General features: G+C 47.7%; 1 protein-coding gene across 2 annotated transcripts in view; it reads left to right on the top strand.

Moving 5' to 3' along the window:
* Positions 1-23,857, top strand: part of LOC142469066 (uncharacterized) — a 144,649-nt gene that overhangs the window by 89,513 nt on the left and 31,279 nt on the right. For both annotated transcript variants that reach the window (XM_075576059.1, XM_075575976.1), the window contains exons 2-3: positions 2,021-2,628; positions 2,739-2,852. In XM_075576059.1, the coding sequence (XP_075432174.1) occupies positions 2,100-2,628; positions 2,739-2,852 (643 nt within the window). In that variant the 5' untranslated portion in view covers positions 2,021-2,099. The remainder of the gene's footprint in view (positions 1-2,020; positions 2,629-2,738; positions 2,853-23,857) is intronic.

The following is a 23,857-nucleotide window of genomic DNA, read 5'->3' as shown; positions in this document are numbered from 1 at the left end:
GAAAGATGGGGAACTGCGTTCGGCAAATCTCCAGATCCTGGAGACCTCTCTGAGAGCTTTTATACTGTGTGCCCCCTTGTCACTTCTGTGACATTGTCCGACAACATTTTGCGTGTAAGGTCTTTTAGGACTGGACTCATTCTTTGAATCGCATAAAGTAGTGCACATGTCTCCAGGATGTTGATAGATTTGTTTCCGCTGGTGACCATTGACCTTGGAACTACATGTTTTGGCAGAAGGTCTCCCATCCTGGTAGACTGGCAAAGGTAGTAAGCAGATTCCATGTATGTGGAATCATGGACCTTCCTTTCTTCAGGTTCTTTCACTTTATCCACTAATGAAGACTGTCTTGTGTATGCCAACAGAAGAATTCTGTCTCGTTGTGTTGGGAACTTGGTTCAGCCGCGTTGAATAAAATTGACCTGTCGCAATCTTAGATGGAATCTGGACTATAGAACCATGTCTATGACGGTGTTTAGAAGCCTATGAGGCACATATACTGTAGTTGGGATGGACAATTCATCTATAGGAAAGAGTGAACGTTCCAATGATGTTGGTCCCTTTTAATGTGGGTAAGGACTCTATCCACTGTTGAGTATTGAACATATTGCTTCCTATGATCCTATATAAAAACAGTCTTATATAGAGAGAGAGAGACTGTACATTTGTCTTTCTGTCAGGAATCCACCTCTGAAGAGATAAGGAATCCACCTCAGAAGAGAGATAATGCAAATGATGGTGCAGATAGTATAAACAGGTAATCTTTATAGACAATAAAATCGCATAAAAATGCGCACTTTTGCATTAACAGATTTTGAACAGATCTGTACATTGGGAACAGATACAAGGGGACTCACATCTAGAATTTACAGGGAAATAATCCGTTCTAGCGCAGATTATTCCAAAAAAGTTACATGAATCAGTGGGAAGTGGATTTAGGAGAAGTACTGGAGGGGGAGGAATGGGATAAGATATTCATGGCAGCAGCCAAGAGCTCCATCTGTACGACGTTAAAGGAGAATGCATATAAAGTCCTAATGGGATGGTATCTCACCCCATTTAAACTCTCTAAATTCGTCCCAGGGTACTCCCCATTGTGTCCCAAACAGTGTGGAGAACCTGCAGACTTGCTTCATATGCTGTGGTCCTGCCCTCAGGTTGCCCCATTGTGGGAACAAATTAGAAATTGGCTGCTGAGGATTTTTGACCTCACTATACCCTTAGATCCCTGGCTATTCCTATTGTATTGGCACACTCCGGGACTGGCTAAAGTGGAACATAAACTAGTTGCACATTTTGCAGCAGCGACGAGGTGCGAGCTCGCGGCATTATGGAAGCAGTCAGAGATTTCATCGATCCCCAAGATTAGAAACAGAATTTGGTTTGCCTGCCAGATGGAAAAGTTAACAAGTTTAGTTACCGACACTGGCGCTAAATTTCTAAAAGTGGCTGGCACAGACAGACATCCCGGGGGGGAATGATGCCACCGCCTTGCTTTGATAAACACAAATGTGTTCTCCTATGACAACGGACTGAATGAATAGGGAGCAAGACATTATACTGTAGGTCAGTAACCAATTTGGACAGAGGTAGGCCACCCAAGAGGAAAAGATAAGACCCAGTGATAGAGGCATGAAACAACATCAGCCACTGGAAGGCCGCTCACCACCGCCCGAACCGCACAGCGTCCCTTGTACTGTACAGCGTGTTACTATGTTGCACTAAGACGACATCACTATTCTTATGGCTGCTGATCTCTGACTCTTTATTCTGCGGTTTGTATACTAGATGGTTATGTTATAACTTAATTCTGATCCATTCATGTAATTTGCAGTGATTGAAATTAAGTTCCTGTTTGAGGAAGGACCATATGTTTGTTTTGGCGCCCCTGTCTCCTCTAACTCCTTTTTGGGGCATTAATATATTAATAATATTACGTTTGAATGTGTATACTAAATGCTGTATGTTTGTCCAAGAAAACAGATCATACTAATTACATTTCTTCTTCTCTTTTATACAGGCACAGCTGTCACCCAACAAATATAAATCAAGGAACCTCCTATCTCAGCACCTTTAGAGGGTCACTGCCCACTACCATCATGGACAGAGGTGCACTGCCCATTACCAGCATGGACAGAGGGGCACTGCCCACTAACCACATGGACAGAGGTGCACTGCCCAATACCAGCATGGACAGAGGAGAACTGCCCACTACCAGCATGGACAGAGGAGCACTGCTCACTACCAGCATGGACAGAGGAGCACTGCCCACTACCAACATGGACAGAGGGTCACTTCCCACTACCAGCATGGATAGAGGCGCACTGCCCACTACCAGCATGGACAGAGGCACACTGCCCACTACCAGCATGGACAGAGGCACACTGCCCGCTACCAGCATGGACAGAGGCGCACTGCCCACTACCAGCATGGACAGAGGCGCACTGCCCACTACCAGCATGGACAGAGGAGCACTGCCCACTACCAGCATGGACAGAGGAGCACTGCCCACTACCAGCATGGACAGAGAAGCACTGCCCACTACCAGCATGGACAGAGGCGCACTGCCCACTACCAGCATGGACAGAGGCGCACTGCCCGCTACCAGCATGGATCAACACTTGTTAAGTGAGTATACTAGATATTTTGGATATCAAATACCAATATCAGAGGAGGTGAAATCACAAGAGCCCCCACTCCCAGCTTTACATGAGGGATTTTCCTTTTCTCATTGGCAGGTTTTCCAGTGGTTGTACTGGAGAGGTTAGAGATTAAGTCAGAGAAAGAAGATCCGAACACTGAGGAACATCTGACCCCAATAAAGAGAGAAATAGAGAAATTTGCTGTCGTGGGTGAGTACCATAATATCCTTTTGTGCAGACCAAGGTTATCTAGTTACAAGTAGTATGGTCAACTTTAGGGACTATTCAGGGTTAGTTGCCTCTCATAGGAAGTCCCTACGCCTGCTGAGTATTCTGGAACATGCCACATACAGCAGAATTAGAGGAGCAATATGTCTCTCTAACGACTATAAAGATTGGTAATGCAGAGTTATGGGTCTCTGACCATCAATGGTTTGGCTGGATCGCATTTGGAAAAAACAATACCATTTTTCAAGGGCACCTTCCACTGTTTGGCCTGTGTATTCTGCCTGTGCTCTTAGTCCATAAATGTGAAGATAATGCAGAAGTTTCTGTATAAAGGTGAGGCTGACACGGAGATGTGTTCAAAGGGTATAAATGGTTTATTATGAGTGCAGCATCAATACCAGTAATATAGCCCGCTCTGTCCTTTGCGTGCAGGACAAAGCAATCAAGAGTACTCTTCTATGATCAAAACAAATCTTATTCAGGGCTTATACTTATATCTTAGAAAAGCTGTCACACTAATCATTCTTACTGCAGCATTTTCTCTGAGCATACTCCAAATACCTCCCTCCTTTCATAACTGTATCTCTTTGTATATTGTTATCTGTTGCTGGGCCTGGCTGTGTGGGATACGCGGTGTAAGTCTGGCTGTTCTGTCTTGTCAGGAATTCCAAGGTTGGCTTTTTCATGTTGCCTTGTCTCTTTGAGACATTAAACCATTTCTTGCTGGATCCCACTGGCCAAGTCTTAAACAGTCTCTCTTGTTACCAAGAATATATGATGGTATATGATGGTAAAGTCCAGGGGTGTTTCTGTAAGGGTTCCAGTCCAGGCTTTGGCTTTGGCTGTAACCAGCCCTTACCTGGCTGCTGTGGACATTTTGATTACTGGCAGCTGCTATACTGGCTGCACCTGTCCCAGGGCTTAAATAGCAGCCAGTGACTCCCAGTCCCCGCCCGAGCATTGTATGCATTTCCTTGTGTGCCTGGCCCCTTTGTAGTCTGATTCCTGAGCTTGCCCTATTCCTGTACCCTCCCTGTTTCGATTCCCTGTTGCCGACCTGTGTCTGTGAACCTGACCACTGCTCCTGTGCCACCTGCCTTGACCCAGCCTGTATCCGGACTTGCACCTTTGCCGTCTGCCTCGCCTTCTGACTGGATCACGACTAGTTTAACTGGACTCTATCCCCTCGCTCTGGTCGGTGATGTTATACCCCTACCTCAGCCCTGCGAGTCCACTTCCTGTTCAGAGATGAGACAATGTTTCATAATGCTCGAGCCAAACATGGACCCCTGAGGTAGGGAGGGTGCTGTCACTCCAGGGCCAACTATTGGAGACACGCTCAAATCCCCTTGATACATTGGAAGGTCAGATGGACACTATCTCTGCCATGCTGCAGTACCTCTACGGTCAGGTCTCTGCTTCAGTCCTGCTCCTGGCCCCCTTGGGGTGCCCCTTTTGTTATCTTGTGGGCCCCAGGCTGGCGCTGCATTCCAGGAGCCAAAAGATGAAGTCTCCACGGCTCCTGTTTCTAAGTTAAGTACATCGTTCCCTATTTCCTCAGCAGTACCTGCTGTAACCTTTGCTAGTTATAAAGCCTCTGAATTAAAAGTAAGTTCCTATTTCTCTGACTCTCCTGTAGTGTGTGATATACCTGTAGCGCATGTACCCCCCACCCCCTCTCTGGGAGATACACGGCTAGTTACTGTCTCTGTGTGGTGCTGAGGCATACCTGTTGGTCCAGTAGAGCTGAGTGGATGTGTGGTGTAGTGGAAATCAGGACAGGCTTGGGATGTATTGTATTGTATATCTTTATTTATATAGCGCCATAAATGTACATAGCACTTCACAGTAGTAATACATATCATATAAATAATATAAATAACAGGTCATGGGAATAAGTGCTTCAGGTCATGGGAATAAGTGCTTCACGTCATCTGGTTCGGTGTCAGCGCCTCCAGCTTCAAGGAACTCTGGTAGTACCAGAGGCAGTCTCCATCTGAAGCACACTCCGAAACATCTCCTCACTGACTCAGTCCAGGCAGGTATATAATAGTATAGGGACGCGAGTCTGGAGCCTTTAGATCTTATAGGCCAGCCATGAGGCCTGGCTGGCCTCTCCCTCCCAGCTGGGAGAGAGGGAACCCACATCCACCTCCTAAGGAGGAGGGGAACAGACTAACTCCCTAACTTGGCTCTTCCCTTCAGAGGAACCAGAAGGGGCGTGCTCAAGGTCTGTACCTATACCAGATAGGCTGTTACAAGGCCATGAGTCACCACCACCTTCTGGCACTCAAAAGGGAACAGGAAGGGGGTGAAAAGCCCACAGATTAACCTGCCACGGCCCAGACTTCTTAGGACTGACGTGACAGGTAGGAGTGACAGGTAGAAAGGACTTACCATGTTACACTCTCCCCTGGGTGAAATACCAATGTCTTCGCTTGGGACCAAATTTAGTGCACCAGCTGTCATTCTGGAACCTGCAAGATGAAAAACAGGTGACACATGAGAGGGTACACATAACCATGATGAACTCCATGGTCATCCACTGATAAACAAATAACTCTTTAACTGCAAAGAGTATGGAGAAGCCACTTATCATATTTGGGGTCACATTACCATGGAGGAATGGGATCGATTCAGGCCCAACAGAAATAGAGCAAATGGCCACCACATCAGGGGATAAAACTGGGTGGTCACAGCACTTTCCTGAACAGGGGCCTGTGAATGGACATATCGACTGATGGCCAGGGGTTGAAGCCTGACAATAGCCTGAACAGGACAGGCTGGGGCTGACCAAAGTCCACCATGCCCTGCACAGGGGTACAGGGGCGACCACGACTATTCTAAAACTTGCCTTGGAAATTCTGGGGCAATATCCAGGTAATGCTGCCAACATTTCAGTGAAATCTCTGCAGTCAGACTAATGGCCCATCGGATTAACACAGCGGGGGTCCCTGGCAGTCCCATTCAAACTGAATGTAACTTAACTGTGTTAATCCGATGGGCCATTCGTTTTTCTGCAGAAACACCACAGAAAATGTTGCAGTATTACTGGGGTATTGTTGGTGATTGCCCCAGATTCCAAAGGGTGGGGAAAGAGCTGAGAGTGGTCATAAGTCATTACCAAGACGGCCTTCAACACATGCGATAATCATTACGAATATGTAGTCATGCCTTTTGGCCTGTGTAATGCAACGGCCGTGTTCCAAGAATTCGTGAATGAGATTTTTCGAGACCTCCTCAATCTTTTTGTCATTGTCTATCTTGATGATATTCTTATCTTCTCTAAATCTCTTTCTGAACACATTCATCATACCAAACAGGTCCTGTCTCATCTACGGGAGAATTACCTCTGCGCTAAACTAGAGAAATGTCAGTTTCACCAAACTTCTATGTCATTTCTGGGCTATATTATTTCAGACTCCGGATTCTGCATGGACCCTGACAAAGTCAAAGCAGTGTTGGAATGGCCACAACCTACTTCTTTGAAAGCAATTCAACGCTTTTTAGGGTTCGCTAATTATTATCGTAAATGTATTAGAAACTTTTCTTCCACTGTAGCTCCGATCACAGCGCTAACCAAAAAGGGAGCAGATGCCTCTTACTGGCCACCGGCGGCACTTCAAGCTTTTGATTTTCTCAAAAAAGCTTTTGTGTCTGCACCTATCTTATGTCACCCAGACCCCAAACTACCTTTCACTCTGGAGGTAGATGCTTCTGACGTTGGGGCTATTTTGTCACAGAGGCAATCACCTCAAGCCAAGCTACATCCTTGTGGGTTTTTTTCTAAGAAATTTTCCTCGGCGGAGCAGAACTATGACGTTGGCAACCAGGAGCTTCTTGCTATCACGCTTGCACTACCGTAGTGGAGACACCTTCTGGAATCCTCACAGATCATAAAAATTTGCTCTATATAGAAAACGCTTGACGCCTTGGTGCCTGTCAGGCTCGCTGGTCACTTTTCTTCTCTAGATTCAATTATCTTATTTCTTAGATTCCTGGGTCAAAAAACAGGAAAGCTGACTGTAGAGGGAGAAAGGGGGTGGCCTGGTATTAAAGGGGTTGCACCCCATTTGGCCATCCCCTGACCTCACCAGGGAGACAAGGGGTTAACTGGGCTGAGGTCCAGAACTGTGATTTAACCCTTGTTATAACATGTAAATGTATTTTCCCCTGTTCCCCTGTTCCATTGTAATGTCTGGTTTAATCAGTGTCTGCATTACACACACACTAGAATCCATCCGGGAGCACAAGGGTTAATAGTTCTTTAATGATTATAGCTCTTTGTGTAATTTTCCCGCCTTTTCAGGCACCATTTTGCAGGTCCCCATTGGCCGCCATTAGGGCTCAATGCATTCGAGTGGAGAACTTGCTGTTTTAGTCCTGTTTCCTGTAAAGACCAGCAGGTGGCGTCCGAGAGGGAGAGCGGGCCCATTGACTTCAATGGAGATGCCTCGAGGTAACTTCGAAGAACGAGTTGGCTGCCGTCCAGACCGCAAACCACAAAGCGGATACAATGTCTAAAAGAGAGCTTTTGATCACTTACAAGTCAAGTTCAAAGACAATTGGTGTGGGAATAAACAGTTCTAGAGCACCTAGAAATAAAATTCTTTTTGCCCCTAGTTCCTAGGCTTCCCCCCACTCGACCACAACCGGGTCCCCGAATCCTGGACCCCCGATAAGGGTCGAATCAGATAGAGCGGGTCACGCCATAGGCTTTGCCGGCGGCGTCAGAAACGTCTCAGAAAAATGACTAAGTGGAAAAAGCTGAAATTTGGTACTCCATATCTCCGGTTCCGGAGGGCCCAGCGGATCAAGGTTTGGGGTATCTGTAGTCACTGCTCCGGCATCACTGCAGAACCATCCTTGACCCTCCTGGACCAACCCGACGGAGTATGGACCCCCTTGAAAGTTCGGGACTTTTCCCATAGACTTCAATGGCGGCCAAATCCCATTGTCCGGCTATGGCGGAGAAACCCCATTGACTTCAACGGTGGCGAGACCTCGTTGAAAGTCAATGGCGGCGGTTTCCCATTGAAAGTCTATGGCGGAGCTGCCCGTTGTTTTCAATGGGGATTTAGTGAAAAGCTGAGATTTCTTTTTTAGCGGAGATTTTTGTATTAAAGTGAAAAATGATTTAATGTGCATTTGTGTATCTCCGGTTCCGAAGGTCGTAGCAAGTCGCTTTTTGGACCATATGGTGTCCCAGTTCCGGCAATGAGAACTGGGAAGTTTGGACCTGCTAGACCCAACAAAACCGGATATTTTAATACGTTTATTTTTTATGTTTAATACTGTGTCCCAAGGTATGGACAAGACCCAGAGGAAATTCCTTTGCATACCAGGGTAGCAGATGGCCCTAAAGGCGACCCAATGTCTAGGACTTAAGTATTGTTCAAAGGGTTTTGTCACCCTCACTGTTTACCTGAGGGCGGAGAAGGCTCAAACCAGAGCAGTTTTTAAGTGTCCCATTTAACACCTTCCAACAAAGGTTTTCCTGCCAGAAATCCAAATGGGTAGACTGGCTGGCATTCCATTTGCATATGTGGGGCTACAGAAATGAGACCCCAGAGTTCTACTGCGCCTGTGCCAGCTAGCAGGGGGGCATGTGTTAAACTGTGTTCCCACGTTAAAGAGTGGCTGGAGGTAATTGCAAATCAATCACAGGTACTTAGTGTTAAGGATAGAGGGACAAAAGGTTTATAAACTGCTGTCCACCCTATATCCTTTGTCTTCGTTTTCTGATATGTCTTCTGATATCATCTGAATGATTACCTGATTGCTGAGAGAAATGCTACATCATACTTCTCATTCCCCAACCCCTAAGTAAGTGTACTTCTTGTCTGTTACTGTATTATTTTGTGTGTTCACCTATCCAAAGGAATAAAATCACTTTATTATATCTTAAGCCTCGTTCAGTTCAAACCCAGTTATTTTTGTGTAATATTAATAGACCTGTGTAGGCTATCGTCACACTGACACATTGTCCCGCCAGTTCGTGGTAGAAGACAAGACTGAGGATATTGCAGAGACTATTTTCCACATACAGTATGTTATTTCCGCCAATTCTTTTGACGTCTTGGATGAAATCTTGGCTGCACAAGCACGCATTCCTGAAGATCTAGAGGTGCCGGACGGTTGTTTATATGCTGCATCATGATTTTGTAAAAAATTCTTGAACGGGGTTATTTGTCTAAGTCTCATGGTCAGCTTGGTACCAGAAGAATTACGGCTCTTATCAGAAGAACCATGTGGCGGCCCAATATGTTAAAAGACATTGAGGAATTTATCAAATCCTGCTTCACTTGTGCTCGTAATAAAACACGCAGCAAACCATCTGGTCTTCTACGCCCATGACCCATTCCGGATCGTCCCTGGAGTCACCTATCTATGGACTTTATTGTTGAACGTCTAAAGGAATGAATACCATTCTGATCATTGAAGACAGATTTTCAAAACAATCACACTTTATTCCTCTAAAAGGCCTACCCAACTCCACTACCTTGGCGGATAACTTCATCAAGGAGATCTTTCGTATTCATGGGTACCTATTTTCATAATGCCTGACTGTGGATCTCAATTTATTTAGAAATGTAGGCATGCATTTGCCCAAATAATTGACATTTCTCTTCATTTCTCCGCTGGGTATCATCCCCAGACCAATAGACAGACCGAAAGGACTAATCTGACCCTGGAGCAGTACTTGTGATGCTTTATTTCAGATGCCCAAGACGAATGGGTGGATCTTCTTCCATGGGCAGAATTCACCCATAATTCTCTAAGGAATGAATCAACACAGGAATCTCCATTCTTTATCAACTACGGTTTTCACCCTGAATGACTCCCCGTCAGTTCTTCTTCTTTCAGGGTTCCAGCAGCAGGCAACAGAATCAATTCTTTACAGGAGTCATGGAGGAGGATTCAAAGGACTCTCGAGGAGGAAACTCGCAGACAGAAATCACAGGCTGATCGTCATCGCCGCAAGGCGCCCATTTTCAAACCAGGAGACAGTGTGTGGCTCTCTTCTAAAAATATCAGGCTTAAAACTCTGACTCTCAAATTAGCCCCAAGATTCCTTGGTCCATTTCCTATCCTGGAGCGAGTCAATCCAGTAGCATACCGTCTTTAACTTCCCTCTTCCATGAGGATATCTTCTGTTTTTCATGTTTCTCGCTTGAAGCCTGTTTTTCAAAGTTCTCAATTGCCAGATTCTTCATCCAGACCACTGCCTGTGATCGTACAAGGACAAGGACAAGAGGAGTACGAAATACAGTCCATCATCTACTCAAGACGATCTAGAGGAGCCATCCAATACTTTGTCCATTGGAAGGGGTTTGGACCAGAAAAGAGGTCATGGATACCCCATCATCAAGTACACGCTCCCAGTCTTCTAAGGCGGTTTCACGCAAAAAGTCCTTTCAAACCATATTGGAGTCATCCTGAACACGCTCCTCAATCGGGGGTACTGTAAGGAATCGGGGAGCCGCATACCTCCTCCTTACCTGCTACCTCACATGTACCTGCAGATTACAGAGCAATACATCTTGCACTCACCCTTGCCAGACTGCCACGATGAAGGCCGTCCTCATCCTCATCCCGTCCATGCTCATCCCGTGCTGCAAAAATACACAAGAATAAAAAGAGAGAATATAATGTGCCCTAACCCCTTAATCACCTAAGCGGTTATTAACTGCTATAGTAATTAAGGGGTTAACCCAGCCACACCCACTACCCACCCGGAAGGCCTAACCACCCTCCCCCACTACCCAACCGGGAGGCCTAACCACCCACCCTTGGGGACAACACCCCCTTCACCCACCCCCACTACCCACAATAAAAACACTACACAGAACAGCCCCACTACCCACCTCCTAGGCCCCACAGTAAACATGACCATATTTAATAAACATCACATACTGCTGTGGCCAAGTTTATTCGAGCATTTGCCCGTTCTCGGCCGCAGCAGTAACCTGGCGCGCGCAGGAGGGTGCCGGGCGCGCGCCGAAGCAGCGGAGGAGCGCCCTCCGATCGGGGCTTTCTTCCTCCTGCTGCCGGGTCTGCCGGGTCCCCCGGAACCCCCTGCCACCGTCCCCCACATCGCGGGACACCAGGGCTCCCTCGGGGAGCCCTGGACGCGCGTGCAGGGGGCGCAGGCACCTGATGACGCGTGACCGCGCATCGGTGACGCGCGGCACGCCGAGGGGATGCCACTAGCAAGCCGGGAAATCTCCCGGCTTGCGGAACTGGCCGCAGTGCAATAAAACGTGTCGCCAGTGTAGCCAAATCAAAACATCACATAGCCAAATCAAAAACACAGCACATTGCAAAAAGAAAATAAAGCACATCTCAAAAGAAAACACTGCTTTTGATTGTGTCATCTTAAAGGGAAATGAAGCACAGCCATTCTGATTGGCTGGCTTCATTTCCTTTACATGACGTCACCAAACCCCCCCCCCCCCCCCCACAAAATCACATGGTTTTTACTGCCCAATCAGGGCCGTGGGAACCATTTGATGGAAATGTGACATCATAGGCCTATAAAAGCCTATGTCGCCTCATTTTAGAGTAAGAAGCCGAGGAGGACGGATCTCCAGAAGGAAGAAGTGGAAAAGGGCGTGCCGGATGAAGACACAGATGAAGAGGAAGAGACAGATGAAGACCCCAGAAGAGTGGCAGTATGTGAACAGAAGACGCCCCCCGAGAAAATTATTGGTGGGAATGACTGGGATCTTCTTTAGGGGACTGACAGACCATTACAGTACAACTTTTATTTATTTTTTCCTCAGAAAAGAAAATTTTGCGGCAAATGGCAAATGGAGGGATTTCGATGGATAATATCGCGTTGTGTAACAATGCCCGCACATTGCAGAATCTGATTTAAAAAACACGTCCCGGTGTCTACAGTTTAGTGGCCGTTGTTATTGATTAGGATAGAATACCTGAAACAGTATGCTGATGTTTTCAGACCGTATACAATACTTTTTTTATATATACTGTATAATAAACCCGAGAAAATAAAAAGTATACATTGATTCTACATGTATTCCAGTACATATGTGTATTCTATACCCGTGCAGCATGTACAGTATTGTTTTAATACTCTTGTGATGTACAGTACTGAGCACGCCTACAGTATGCCTGGACAGTACTGTACATTCTAGAAACACTGTACATACAGTATGTTGTTATGGTATAAAAGGAGACAACGGAACAATTTAAAACAAATCAGCATTTTCTTTTATTGGTGGAGTAAGTACAAAAACATTTATTTACAAATACTGTACAATGTAAAAACATTTTAAGTGCACAGCAGTTTCAAAACATCAACAGGTATATGGTTTACTGCTAGTGAAAACATTTATGTACAGAAAGTAAAAACATTTACAGTCAGTCAGTATGGTTTACAGTCACATGTTGTTATTAAAAACAATTCTTTATTCATAAAATATACAAAACGCAACATCGCCTTTATTAAAGAACAGCAAGTCAAAACATTGACAGTAGGATGGTGTGCAGAACAGTCAGTCAGGCCTGCACAACTCCAGCCCTCGAGGGCCGCAAACAGGCCCAGTTTTCAGGACAACATTGAAAACCGGGCCTGTTTGCGGCCCTCGGGGACTGGAATTGTGCAGGTCCTGTGTGTATGTCACGGTAGCTTATGACAAGATATAATGAACACCAAATATCTGGGTTGAACTGAACGAGCTTAGATATAATAAAATATCATTTATTCCTTAAATAAGGTGAACACAGCAATATAGAACAATTAACAGACAAGAAGATAACACTTACTTAGGGTTGGGGGATGGAGAAGTATCCAATAGCAATTCTCCAGCAGTCCAGTGACATTCAAGATGGTATCAGAAGCACAACTCCAGCAATCCAGTGACATTCAAGATGGTATCAGAAGCACAACTAAAAACTGTAGGGTTGACACAGTTTATATATCTGTGCAACCCTATTCTTAACATTGAACACAGCCTATTGGTGAACAATTATCTGTATCCACTCTCTAATGTGGAGACTCAGACTAACAGACTAACCAAATGCCCTCAGGTAACAATTAGCCTGCCAGAGTTTGTTGATTGACTAATACTTAATCCCTAGACATTGGGTAACAATCAAGGCAGTTACTTTTTGATCACCGTGCTTAGGCTACTCAGCCGTCTGCCCTTCATGACCTATTAGCCTAGCAAATGGCGTCTGCATTTTCAGAACAGATCCAAAATAAAATACATATACACTTTAATATCTACACATATTAATAAGTTCCATTCTGGTGGGCTCAGTGGGTCGACCGTTGCCAGTTTTTAATGACTACAGTGACTCCACATATTGGCCAAATATGAACTCTCTGCGACCTCCAGAACTGGAGATACAGAAATGCACTTTAAAACATTAAAATACATGCTTATAATGAAACATGGGAACAGGGGAACATACATTTTCAAGGTACAACAAGGTGCAAACCTCATCCCTGGACCGCAGTCCAGTTAACCCCTTGTCTCTCTGGTGAGGTCAGGGGATGGCCATATGGGGTGCAACCCCTTTAATACCGGGCCACCCCCTTTCTCCCTCTACACTTCCCCTTCTTAATGGGTGACCTGTGGCCCACTGGCCCTAACGTGGAGTGGGGCACTGCTGGCACCCTTAACGAACTCCGTCTCAGAGGGATAGGCCTGACGTGAAAGTCCATCAGCATTACTGTTTTCACTACACTTTTTGTGCTGAATGGTAAATTCAAACTCTTGCAAGGCCAAGCTCCACCTTAGCAACTTGGCATTCTCCCCTGATGCCCTCTGCAGCCAACTCAGGGGGTTGTGGTCTGTGAGGACCGTGAAAGCCCTTCCATACACATAGGGCTGGAGTTTTTTGAGTGCCCACACAATGGCCAAGCACTCTTTCTCAATGGTGGCCACCTCTCTGGGAAGTAGTTTTCGGCTGAGGTACACCACAGGGTGCTCTCTACCGTCGTCCCCCACTTGGCTCAACACAGCCCCAATGCCATAGTCCGAGGCATCAGTCTGTATGAGGAAATGTTTGGTATAGTCTGGGGCAGCCAGTATGGGGGCCCCAGCAAGCGCAGTTTTCAGTGCCTGGAAATCAGTTTCACAGGCAGGAGTCCAGGTGATAAGCACAGGCAGTTGCTTTTTAGTCAAATCAGTCAGGGGTTTGGCCACGGCGCTGTACTGTGGGACAAACTTCCTATAGTACCCTGCGGTGCCCAAAAATGCCATGACCTGTGTCATGGTTTTTGGAACAGGCCACTGAACTATGGCTTCTACCTTGGCTGGCTCGGGTTTGAGGTGCCCTCCACCCACCCTGTGCCCTAAGTACAGGACCTCTGCCATCCTGTTACGCCGGTGCTGCCCGCAGACCAGTCCCGTCCCCTGAGCTGAAGGGGGAAGTGGTAATACACGCACCCGCAGCAAAGGGATCATGTCCGGAGTGTGGTATGAAGCGTTGCCAGGCCAGGTGTAGTAAGGTAGACAATACTTGCCGGTACCGGTTGTAGAGATAGAATGAATGACGCCTTGCCGAAGTCAGGGAGTGGAGAGTGGAGGTAGGTCGTAGTCCAAGCCGTGTACAAGGGGTGAGCGTGCTCCGTAACTCGTGTACGCGCGTGAACTGAGCCAGTGGATGGTGCAGGTGTGCGTGCAGGAGGGCGTGGGCGCGCCCGGCGCTGAGCAGAGGAATCGCCGATGGGAGTGATCCCGCTACGGCGGCAGGGGCGGGAAGCCGTGGAGGCCGGTAAGGCAGGATTGTTTTGTGTGTCCAGGGGCTCCCTGCGGGGAGGGAGTGCTCTGTGTGGGGAGCGTGGAGAACGCCGATTCCTGACACATCCCTACCATACACTTAGTGGGTTTCAAGGTAAGCCCAGCCTCCCTGATCCTATCTAGCACCGCAGCTACATGTCCTAAATGGGAGTCCCAGGAATTACTAAAGACAGCAATGTCATCTAAGTAAGCCCTGGCATAGCTCTGCAACCCTTCCAGTAACCTATTGACCAGGCGTTGGAAGGTAGCCGGGGCATTCTTCATCCCAAATGGCATCGCTAAAAACTCATAGAGGCCACTTGGAGTGATTAATGCTGACTTCTCCCTAGCCTCCAGGGTCAGGGGGATTTGCCAATAGCCTTTGCTCAAATCCATAGTGGTCAGATACTTTGCCCCCGCGAGTTCATCCAGTAACTCATCCATGCGGGGCATGGGGTAGGCATCTGACACCGTCCCAGCGTTGAGCAAGAGGTAGTCCACACAAAACCGGGTGGTCTTGTCCTTCTTAGGAACTAGGACTACTGGACTTGCCCAAGGGCTCTGGGACGGAGTAATTACCCCTAGGGTCAGCATCTCCTCAATCTCTCTCTCCATACTTGTCTTGACCTCTGCTGACACTCTATAAGCGTGCTTATGCAGAGGCCGCAGGTCCCCTGTGTGCACTGGGTGTTTGGTGAGATGTGTGGTCCCTGGCATGTCAGTGAGGAGGGCCCTATACTTAGCTAGCATGTCCCTGGCTTCTCCCTTCTGCCTAGCACTCAACTGTGCCCCTATCTCCACCTACTCCACAGTGTGTCCCTGCCTAGCCTCCTCTAGGAGATCAGGCACAGCATTGCTCACCGGATCCTCCAGCAGTGGGCTATAAATGGCCATCACTGCTCCCATACTCGGTGCTCTGTACTCTTTCAACATGTTAATGTGATATGTCTTGTGCCTCTCAGGTTCTAACTGTACAACATAGTTGCACTCATTCACCTTTCGGATGACCGGGTACGGTCCCGACCAGGCAGCCATTAACTTGTTCTCCCGAGTGGGTTTGAGAACAAGCACCTGCTGTCCTGGGCTGAATTCTCTGCTACGGGCATTCCGGTCATACCATTGCTTTTGCTTGGTCTGATCGGCCCTGAGGTGGTTTTGGGCCACCCCCATGAGCATCTCTAACCGGTCTCGGAGATCTACCACATACTGGATCACTGAAGCATCAGTAGCGGTAGCCTCCCCTTCCCATCCCTCACGGAATAGGTCCAGAGGTCCACGTATCCTGCGGCCATATAGTAGCTCGAAGGGGGAGAAGCCTGTAGATTCCTGCGGTACCTCTCGGTAGGCAAACCGCAAGTGCTGTAAATGAATCTCCCAGTCTTTCCCCTCCGCCTCTATAAAGATCCGAAGCATCTGCTTCAGGGTACCATTAAACCTCTCACATAATCCGTTTGTCTGGGGATGGTAAGGGGTAGTGCGCCGGTGCTGTACACTGCATGCATCCCAGAGACAATGTAACAGTTCACTCATGAACTGCGACCCCTGATCGGTTAGGATGTCACTAGGGATACTTACCCTAGAAAAAATGTTCAGCAAAGCTGCTGCCACTGTCTTGGCATCTATGGTGCCAAGCGCTACCGCCTCAGGGTACCGGGTGGCAAAATCGACCACCGTGAGGATGTAGCACTTCCCTGACCTGCTAGGAATCATAAGGGGTCCTACAAGATCCATCGCTACTTTCTGGAAGGGTTCCCCTATTATCGGTAGGGGTTTCAGGGGTGCCATCACACGGTTGCCCGCCTTACCCACTCACTGGCAGGCATCACAAGAGCGGCAGAAATTGCCCACATCTCGAGATGCCCCCGGCCAGTAGTAATGCTGTAATAACCGGGCTCATGTTCTGTTGACCCCCTGATGTCCCGCTAACGGAATACAGTGAGCTACCCGTAACAGTTGCTGTCGGTACCCCTGGGGCACTACTAGCTGTCGCTTACCGGTCAATCCCTCCTCTATCCCTGGGTTCCCTTCTTCTCTATACAGGAGTCCCTTATACCATAGGCAGTGCTCAGTGCCTTCCCCTGACTGAGATTCGGACGCCCGAAGTCTCACGCCGGCCAGGGTAGGGTCTGTCTTCACTGCCTCCCTAAACTGGGCTCCTAATTCTGGCCACCCCCCAGTCATGTCATTGTCAGGGGAATGGGGAAAGGTGAGAGGGAACAGTAAGTCAGTCTGTGGTTGCAACTGATCCTCGCTTACCTCCCCGGGCTCCTCTGCGCCCTCCGCTAACGTTGGTCCCAAAGGCTGGGGGACTGGCGCCGCCGCCATTGCCGCTGTCTGGCTCCGGATAATCGCCGCCACTGCAGCGGGCTTGGGCACTCGGTCATAGGTGCAGGTCATCGGTCCCAGATCGTTGCCAAGAAGAACATCGGCATCCAAACCGGGTAAAACCCCCACCTCCCGCACACCCTGGCCCTCCCCCCAATCCAAAAAGATTCTGGCCACTTGCAGGAAACGTGGCTCTCCGTCGGCCACAGTGATCTGTATCCCAGGGCCTGGGATCAATTCCTCTGGCCGGACCATATCAGGTCGGACCAGGGTCACTGCAGCTCCTGAATCCAGCAAGCCGACTGCTTGCCCGTCACCGACTGTGACCGGGGTGAGATGTCTGCTCCGGCCGTCCGTCTGCTACAGGTCCGCGCTGAGATGTCCTCCGCTCCTGGCTGTGGGCACCGATGAAACCGGGACAGGTGCTGCATGGGACGTCTCGCTGGGAGTTGTTTCCATGACCGGTCCGGAGTCTTTGGTGGAAGCCACCTGCACGCGGGCTACCGGCTTCGCAGCTGGGGTGCGTTGCCCCTGATGGGGTCCGCCGGAATGCAGGGGTTCTGAGCAATCTGGTCTGATGTGACCAGGGCAGTTGCAGTTGTAGCACCGGCGTTCGTGCCGGAGCTCCCCCGCCTTCGGTGGACTGCTGCCCGCAGGCAGCCTCTGAGTCCATTGGGGGGTATTGGCAGACTTTCTGACCGGTGCTGCCGCCACCGCCGCCTTGGCTACTGTTTTGGCGGTCATCAGGGCTCGGCTGGCCACATAGTCATCGAAAAGCCTCGCCGCCTCCTGGTAAGTCTTGGGCTTCTTGTCGTACACCCAAGCCCTCACCGCCGGCGGGCACTGCTCCATGAGCTGCTCCTGAAAAATGAGGTCCAGCAGGCGTTGGTAGGTCCATGCCTCATAGCCCTCCAACCAGCGTTTCCCGTATAAAGCCATGCGGGTCACGTAGGTAACATAGGACTCCTGGGGCAGCCTCTTTTCCTGCTGGAATTTACCCCGGTAGGCTTCAGGGGTAAAACCGTACTGAAACAATAACAGTTCTTTCAGGTGGTCAGAGTCATCAGCATACTCATCTGGAAGCGCCATCATCGTCTGCTTAGCCAATCCGGACAGTAAGGGGTCCAAACGTGCAACCCTATGCTGGGAAAGCACTTTGTACCGCCGGCACTGCGTTTCAAAGTTCTTTAAGAAACTGTCAATCTGGTCAGTGCCTTCCACGAACTTGGTGAGACTGTGCTGCTCCAGCTTGAGTTCATCTGTGTTGGGTTGGACAGGGGGGCAATAAGCGGGTCTGTTCACTGCCATAGTGATCAACTGCAGCCGCTCCTCCAGTGTCCCTCTGTCTCCCCACGCAGTAATCAGTGCCAACATTTCAGGGGTGAACGGACTGGTAGCCGCAGCAACCAGTACCCCTCCTGTTGCACTGCTCCTGGGAGGTGCATTCGTTCCCTCCCCGAGATTCCGCCGCCCCGGCACTGGGTTCCTTCTCTGATCTCCGGGTGGCTGTATAAGGGCAAGCTGAGCTGTATACTGAGGCTCTGCAAGCCGGACTTCATAGTCACCGATTGCGTCAACCATGTCTGCGACCTCCTGGTTCTCATAGGGCAGTCCATATTCACGGCACTTGTCCGTCAGCTGAGCTCGGGTCCTCATGTTGGATGAGCCTTCAGCCTCGCTCATGGTCCACAGCAGTGAGGCGGTGTTACAACTTGTGTTAACTGTTGCACTACTGTGTGTTCAATATCTTTAGTCCCAGGAACGCACAATTCCCTTCGAGTTCCCACTATATTACAGGGTAATTACCGTACACTGTAATACAGGTTCAGTTCAATCCCACTGCTGCCACCAGTTAATTATAGAGCTTGTCACGGTAGCTTATGACAAGATATAATGAACACCAAATATCTGGGTTGAATTGAACGAGGCTTAGATATAATAAAATATAATTTATTCCTTAAATATGGTGAACACAGCAATATAGTACAATTAACAGACAAGAAGATAACACTTACTTAGGGTTGGGGGGTGGAGAAGTATCCAATAGCAATTCTCCAGCAGTCCAGTGACATTCAAGATGGTATCAGAAGCACAACTCCTGCAATCCAGTGACATTCAAGATGGTATCAGAAGCACAACTACAAACTGTAGGGTTGACACTGTTTATATACCTGTGCAACCCTATTCTTAACATTGAACACAGCCTATTGATGAACAATTATCTGTATCCACTAATGTGGAGACACAGACTAACAGACTAACCAAATGCCCTCAGGTAACAGTTTGTTGATTGATTAATACTTAATCCCTAGACTTTGTGTAACAATCAAGGCAGTTAACTTTTTGATTGCCGTGCTTAGGCTACTCAGCTGTCTGCCCTTCATGACCTATTAGCCTAGCAAATGGCGTCTGCATTTTTAGAACAGATCCAAAATAAAATACATATACACTTTAATATCTACACATATTAATAAGTTCCATTCTGGTGGGCTCAGTGGGTCGACCTTTGCTAGTTTTTAATGCCTACAGTGACTCCACATATTGGCCAAATATGAACTCTCTGCGACCTCCAGAACTGGAGATACAGAAATGCACTTTAAAACATTAAAATACATGCTTATAATGAAACATGGGAACAGGAGAACATACATTTTCAAGGTACAACAAGGTGAAAACCTCATCCCTGGATCGCAGTCCAGTTAACCCCTTGTCTCTCTGGTGAGGTCAGGGGATGGCCATATGGGGTGCAACCCCTTTAATACCGGGCCACCCCCTTTCTCCCTCTACAGTGTACAGTAAGTTAAAACATTTCTTTATTAATACAAGTTAAAACACACAACAACATCTCCTTTATTTAAGTACAGCAAGTCAAAACATGTACATTACAACAGTATGGTGTTACCTGTATTAAAAACAATTCTTTATTCATAAAATATACAAAACGCAACATCTCCTTTATTAATTGTACAGGTCCTGTGTGTACAGTAAGTTAAAACATTTCTTTATTAATACAAGTTTATTAATACAAGACTGGAACAAAACATTTACAAAAAATAAACAACAGTTGAACACTTACGCAAATGCGTACCCCACCAGATTGTCCTTCCAGGGCCGATGCCTTGTATGGCGCAAAATGCCATTAATGCAGTCTCGAAAGTCTTTCATTAAAGGATCTGTAATTGGAAAAAAGCGCCGCAATTCCTCCAGAATAGTTCTTCCTAAATTGTCAGGAAGTTGTCATAGTTCACTTTGTATGTCCACTCGCAGTACAACAAGTAGGACACGTGGTGCTTAAAAATTAACGAGGCATACTTCTGGGATACACCAGCACTCATCACCCTATACTTCTCCCTGAGTGCAGGTGGCAGATCGCGCAGAATGATGTCGGGCACCGTATCAATGCAAGCGTATGTAGGTTGGGTTCTGGAAGCGGGTGTTCTTCTGTGAGCGGGTGTGCTTGTGGCAGCAGGCGAGGGTAGGTTGTCTGGGAGGAAGCTTTCCTCCTGTCTTGGTCGCCGTGTTGTCTCCTGGTGTGGTCTTGATGGGGTTGTCATGTTATCCTCCTCCTCAACGGCATACATGTACACAAAATCTTCTGGTGGAGGTGGTACACTTGCTGATGGAAGGTGGTCGAAGGTCCCATTCATCAGATCCATGCCACCCTCCTGCTGCAGCGTCGGGGATACAGTGGCATGAACACCGAGCAAATAATGTATCCCCGCAAATAATGTATCCCCGCTATGTCAGTCTCTATCTTCTCCATCCGTTGATCCATCTTCTGCATCCGTTGATCCATATTTAGCATGGTCTGCAGAAGCAGATCTATCTTTGCCAGCACAATAGAGTCCCCGGGGATATCCACACTTAACCCATTCAGTATGTGGTCTAACAAGCTGGTTCTTGTGCATGGCGTGCTGTGGACATCTGGTGGATGGGTGCTACGGAGGATGAGATGGGGGTTCCATGGAGAGAAGCGGCAGCATCGCCGAAAAAGGATGGAGGAGAGACCTGTGGATTTCCAGGAGAGGAGAAGCGGCAGCGTCGTCGAAGAGGGATGAAGAAAACGACCTGTGGATTTCCGGGCGAGAAGCGGCAGAGTCGTCTAAGTGCAATGGAGAAAGTGACCCGGCGGCAGCGTCGTCGAAGAGCCGTGGCGAAGATGGCCTGTGGGTTTCTGGGAGTGCGGCGGCAGCGTCGAGGATGAGTAGTGGAGAAGACGGGCTGAAGATTTCAGGGAAAGCGGCGGCAGAGTCGTCGAAGCATAAACTTGGAAGTGGCCTACGGGTTCGATGGGTTGGCTGCCATTTTTTTGTGTTGAGTGTACATCACCGTATTTCTTCTTGACATAATAAGGCTTACGTCTATTAAAACCTTTAGCCTTCGGGGTCAGCAGAAGGTTTTCTTTATTAGCCTTTGCCTGTCGCTTTGGCCTTGGCTTGGAAACGGCTGCCGCCGCCGCCGCCTTTCACTTTTTCTGCATGACAGGCACGGCAGAGGCGAGTGGGTTCCTGCGTCCGTAGAATCGGGGTTGATCCATGGAAGCAGATGGCACAATGCAGTATCTGGACAAGGGCAAGTTCAGATAAATATCATCGAGTGGTGGGCTACTGTAAGCAAAGTGTGTAACCTTTTATGCATGGCGACGAGGTACAGGTGTTAAAAGTGGGCGTACGCAAATGTGAGTCATTAACGTATAAATACACCATCCATTTTGTGGATTCCCTGCACATTGAATACACAGACTAAACATCGAAAATACATTCTTGTGTTTGTATTTCTTTCTACTCGCAGCAATGCCTGTTAAAAAGATTTCAAAGGGTCTCCGCATGAGAATTAAGGCGATGTACACGAGCGGACACCGAATTACAGATATCCAACGCTGGTTAGCTGCTTCTGGCCTCGTTGTGCCATCAACCACCGTGTGCTATCATGCACACGGAAAAACCAAAGAACGCACGAGGAGACCAACAGTAACTAACGCGTAAGTATATTTATATAACTATATAATACAGTATATCTATCATTGTTTATATTGCTGCATATTAATAGAACAATATATTGTGTAGATCTAATGTATCTAATTTTATAGTTATTGCGGTATATTTATATAACAACAGTATACAGCAGCGGTGCACAAACTGGGGGGCGCGACCCCCAGGGGGGGCGCGAGACTGCCGACAGGGGCCCCGCGCACTTCCCGAAGGCACTTAAATTAAGTGCCGGGGGAGCTGCAGGGCCTCTGTAAACCTAACTTACCGTGGCTCCGGCGGCTTCCTCCCTGCGTCTCCATGGCAACGCGGCGTCAAAATGACGCTGAGAGGCCATGTGACGTCACGTTGCTATGGCAACGTGACGTCATTACGTCGTTGTGCGGGTAAGTTGGGGTTGGGGGGGGGTGCGGGAGTGAGGGGACAGCCGGCAGGGGGGCGCAGGGGAAAAAGTTTGCGCCCCCCTGGTATACAGTATATGCTTGTTGCCTACTGCACTGTAGCTTACCGGATTGTTGTTTTTCTGTACATTGTAGGGAGACTGTTCTGGTCGACAAAATAAGTGAGGAGAATGATGAGAAGATTGCATTAAGGGTCAAATACACTCTGCATGAAAATCACAATCTCACTGTATCCGAGACCAGCATAAGGAAGATGAGACGCAGAATTGGATGGAAATATGGACGTGTGAGGTTAGTACTGGACAGTACAGGAGGTTAAAGTGTTGTTTAAGAAACTGTACTGTACCTGTAAAATTATTTATTCCTTGTCATTACAGAGCGTACCCTATGATACGGGACGTTAACAAAATCAAGAGAGTGGTCCAGGCCCAGGCATGGATCAACAGTGGAGAAACTTTCCAGGATTGCATCTTCACTGACGAGTCTACTGTTTCGCTGGAGAGATTTGCCACCTTTGCATTCCACAAAAAAGGTCGCATATCTATGAAGTCGCGTCCAAAACACCCAGTGAAGATGCATGTGTGGGGTGCCATCTCTAGGCATGGACCAGGATGCATTGTCATCTTTGAAGGTACAATATAAAAAATATAATTTTGCCTTATGCACTGTACTGTACTAGTGTGCAGTTTTTTGAGCACTTTCTTTTCTTGTTATAGGAATCATGAATAAAGCTTTCTTCCAAGATAAAATTGTGCCTGAGATTGTGGAATACATCACACGTGAGTTCCCAGATGGTCACCGTTTCTACCAGGACAACGATCCGAAGCACACCGCCTCAACAGCGTATATCCTTGAGCGCAGTATCAACTGGGTGAAGACGCCAGCGGAGTAAGTGCGGTAACCGTGTCTCATTTTTTCCCACTGTTTTTACTGTGTACTGTATCTCTTAAACTTTTCCCCCTCCATTGACAGATCGCCACACTTCAATCCGATCGAAATGGTCTGGCATCAGCTGAAGGACCATATCCGAAAAGTCGTGAAACCCTCCAAAAAGGATGAGTTGGCGCAAGGCATAATGAGTTTTTGGAACGATGTACTCACCGTGGAACGATGCAATAAGTATATTGACCATATTGCGACTGTGTTGCCCATTGTGATCGCACGTAATGGGCAAGCATCAGGAAGGTAGTATGGTACAGTATACTGTACTGTAGTATTGTAAGTACAGTATGATACAGGTAAGTATGGCACAGATTTTTTCTTTCCTAGTAGTCAGAGTATACTGTAGTTCCAGTATAGACTAGTTTGACAGTACTAACTGCATACTGTAGTCCAATATGGAGTAGCTATACAGTACACAATGTCATAATACAGTATGCACCTACAGTACAGTAACTGCTCAATTTTTTTCTTTCCAGAGCGAGCAGCACCAGCCATCTGGTTACAAAGTATTTAACAGTAGTCAGAGTATACAGTAGTTCCAGTATAGACTTGTTTGACAGTACTAACAGCGTACT

This window comes from Ascaphus truei, chromosome 1 (assembly GCF_040206685.1).
Source record: "Ascaphus truei isolate aAscTru1 chromosome 1, aAscTru1.hap1, whole genome shotgun sequence".
Taxonomy (NCBI): domain Eukaryota; kingdom Metazoa; phylum Chordata; class Amphibia; order Anura; family Ascaphidae; genus Ascaphus; species Ascaphus truei.
Note: the sequence above shows the minus strand (reverse complement) of the source record. Positions and strands in the feature narration are given on the sequence as shown.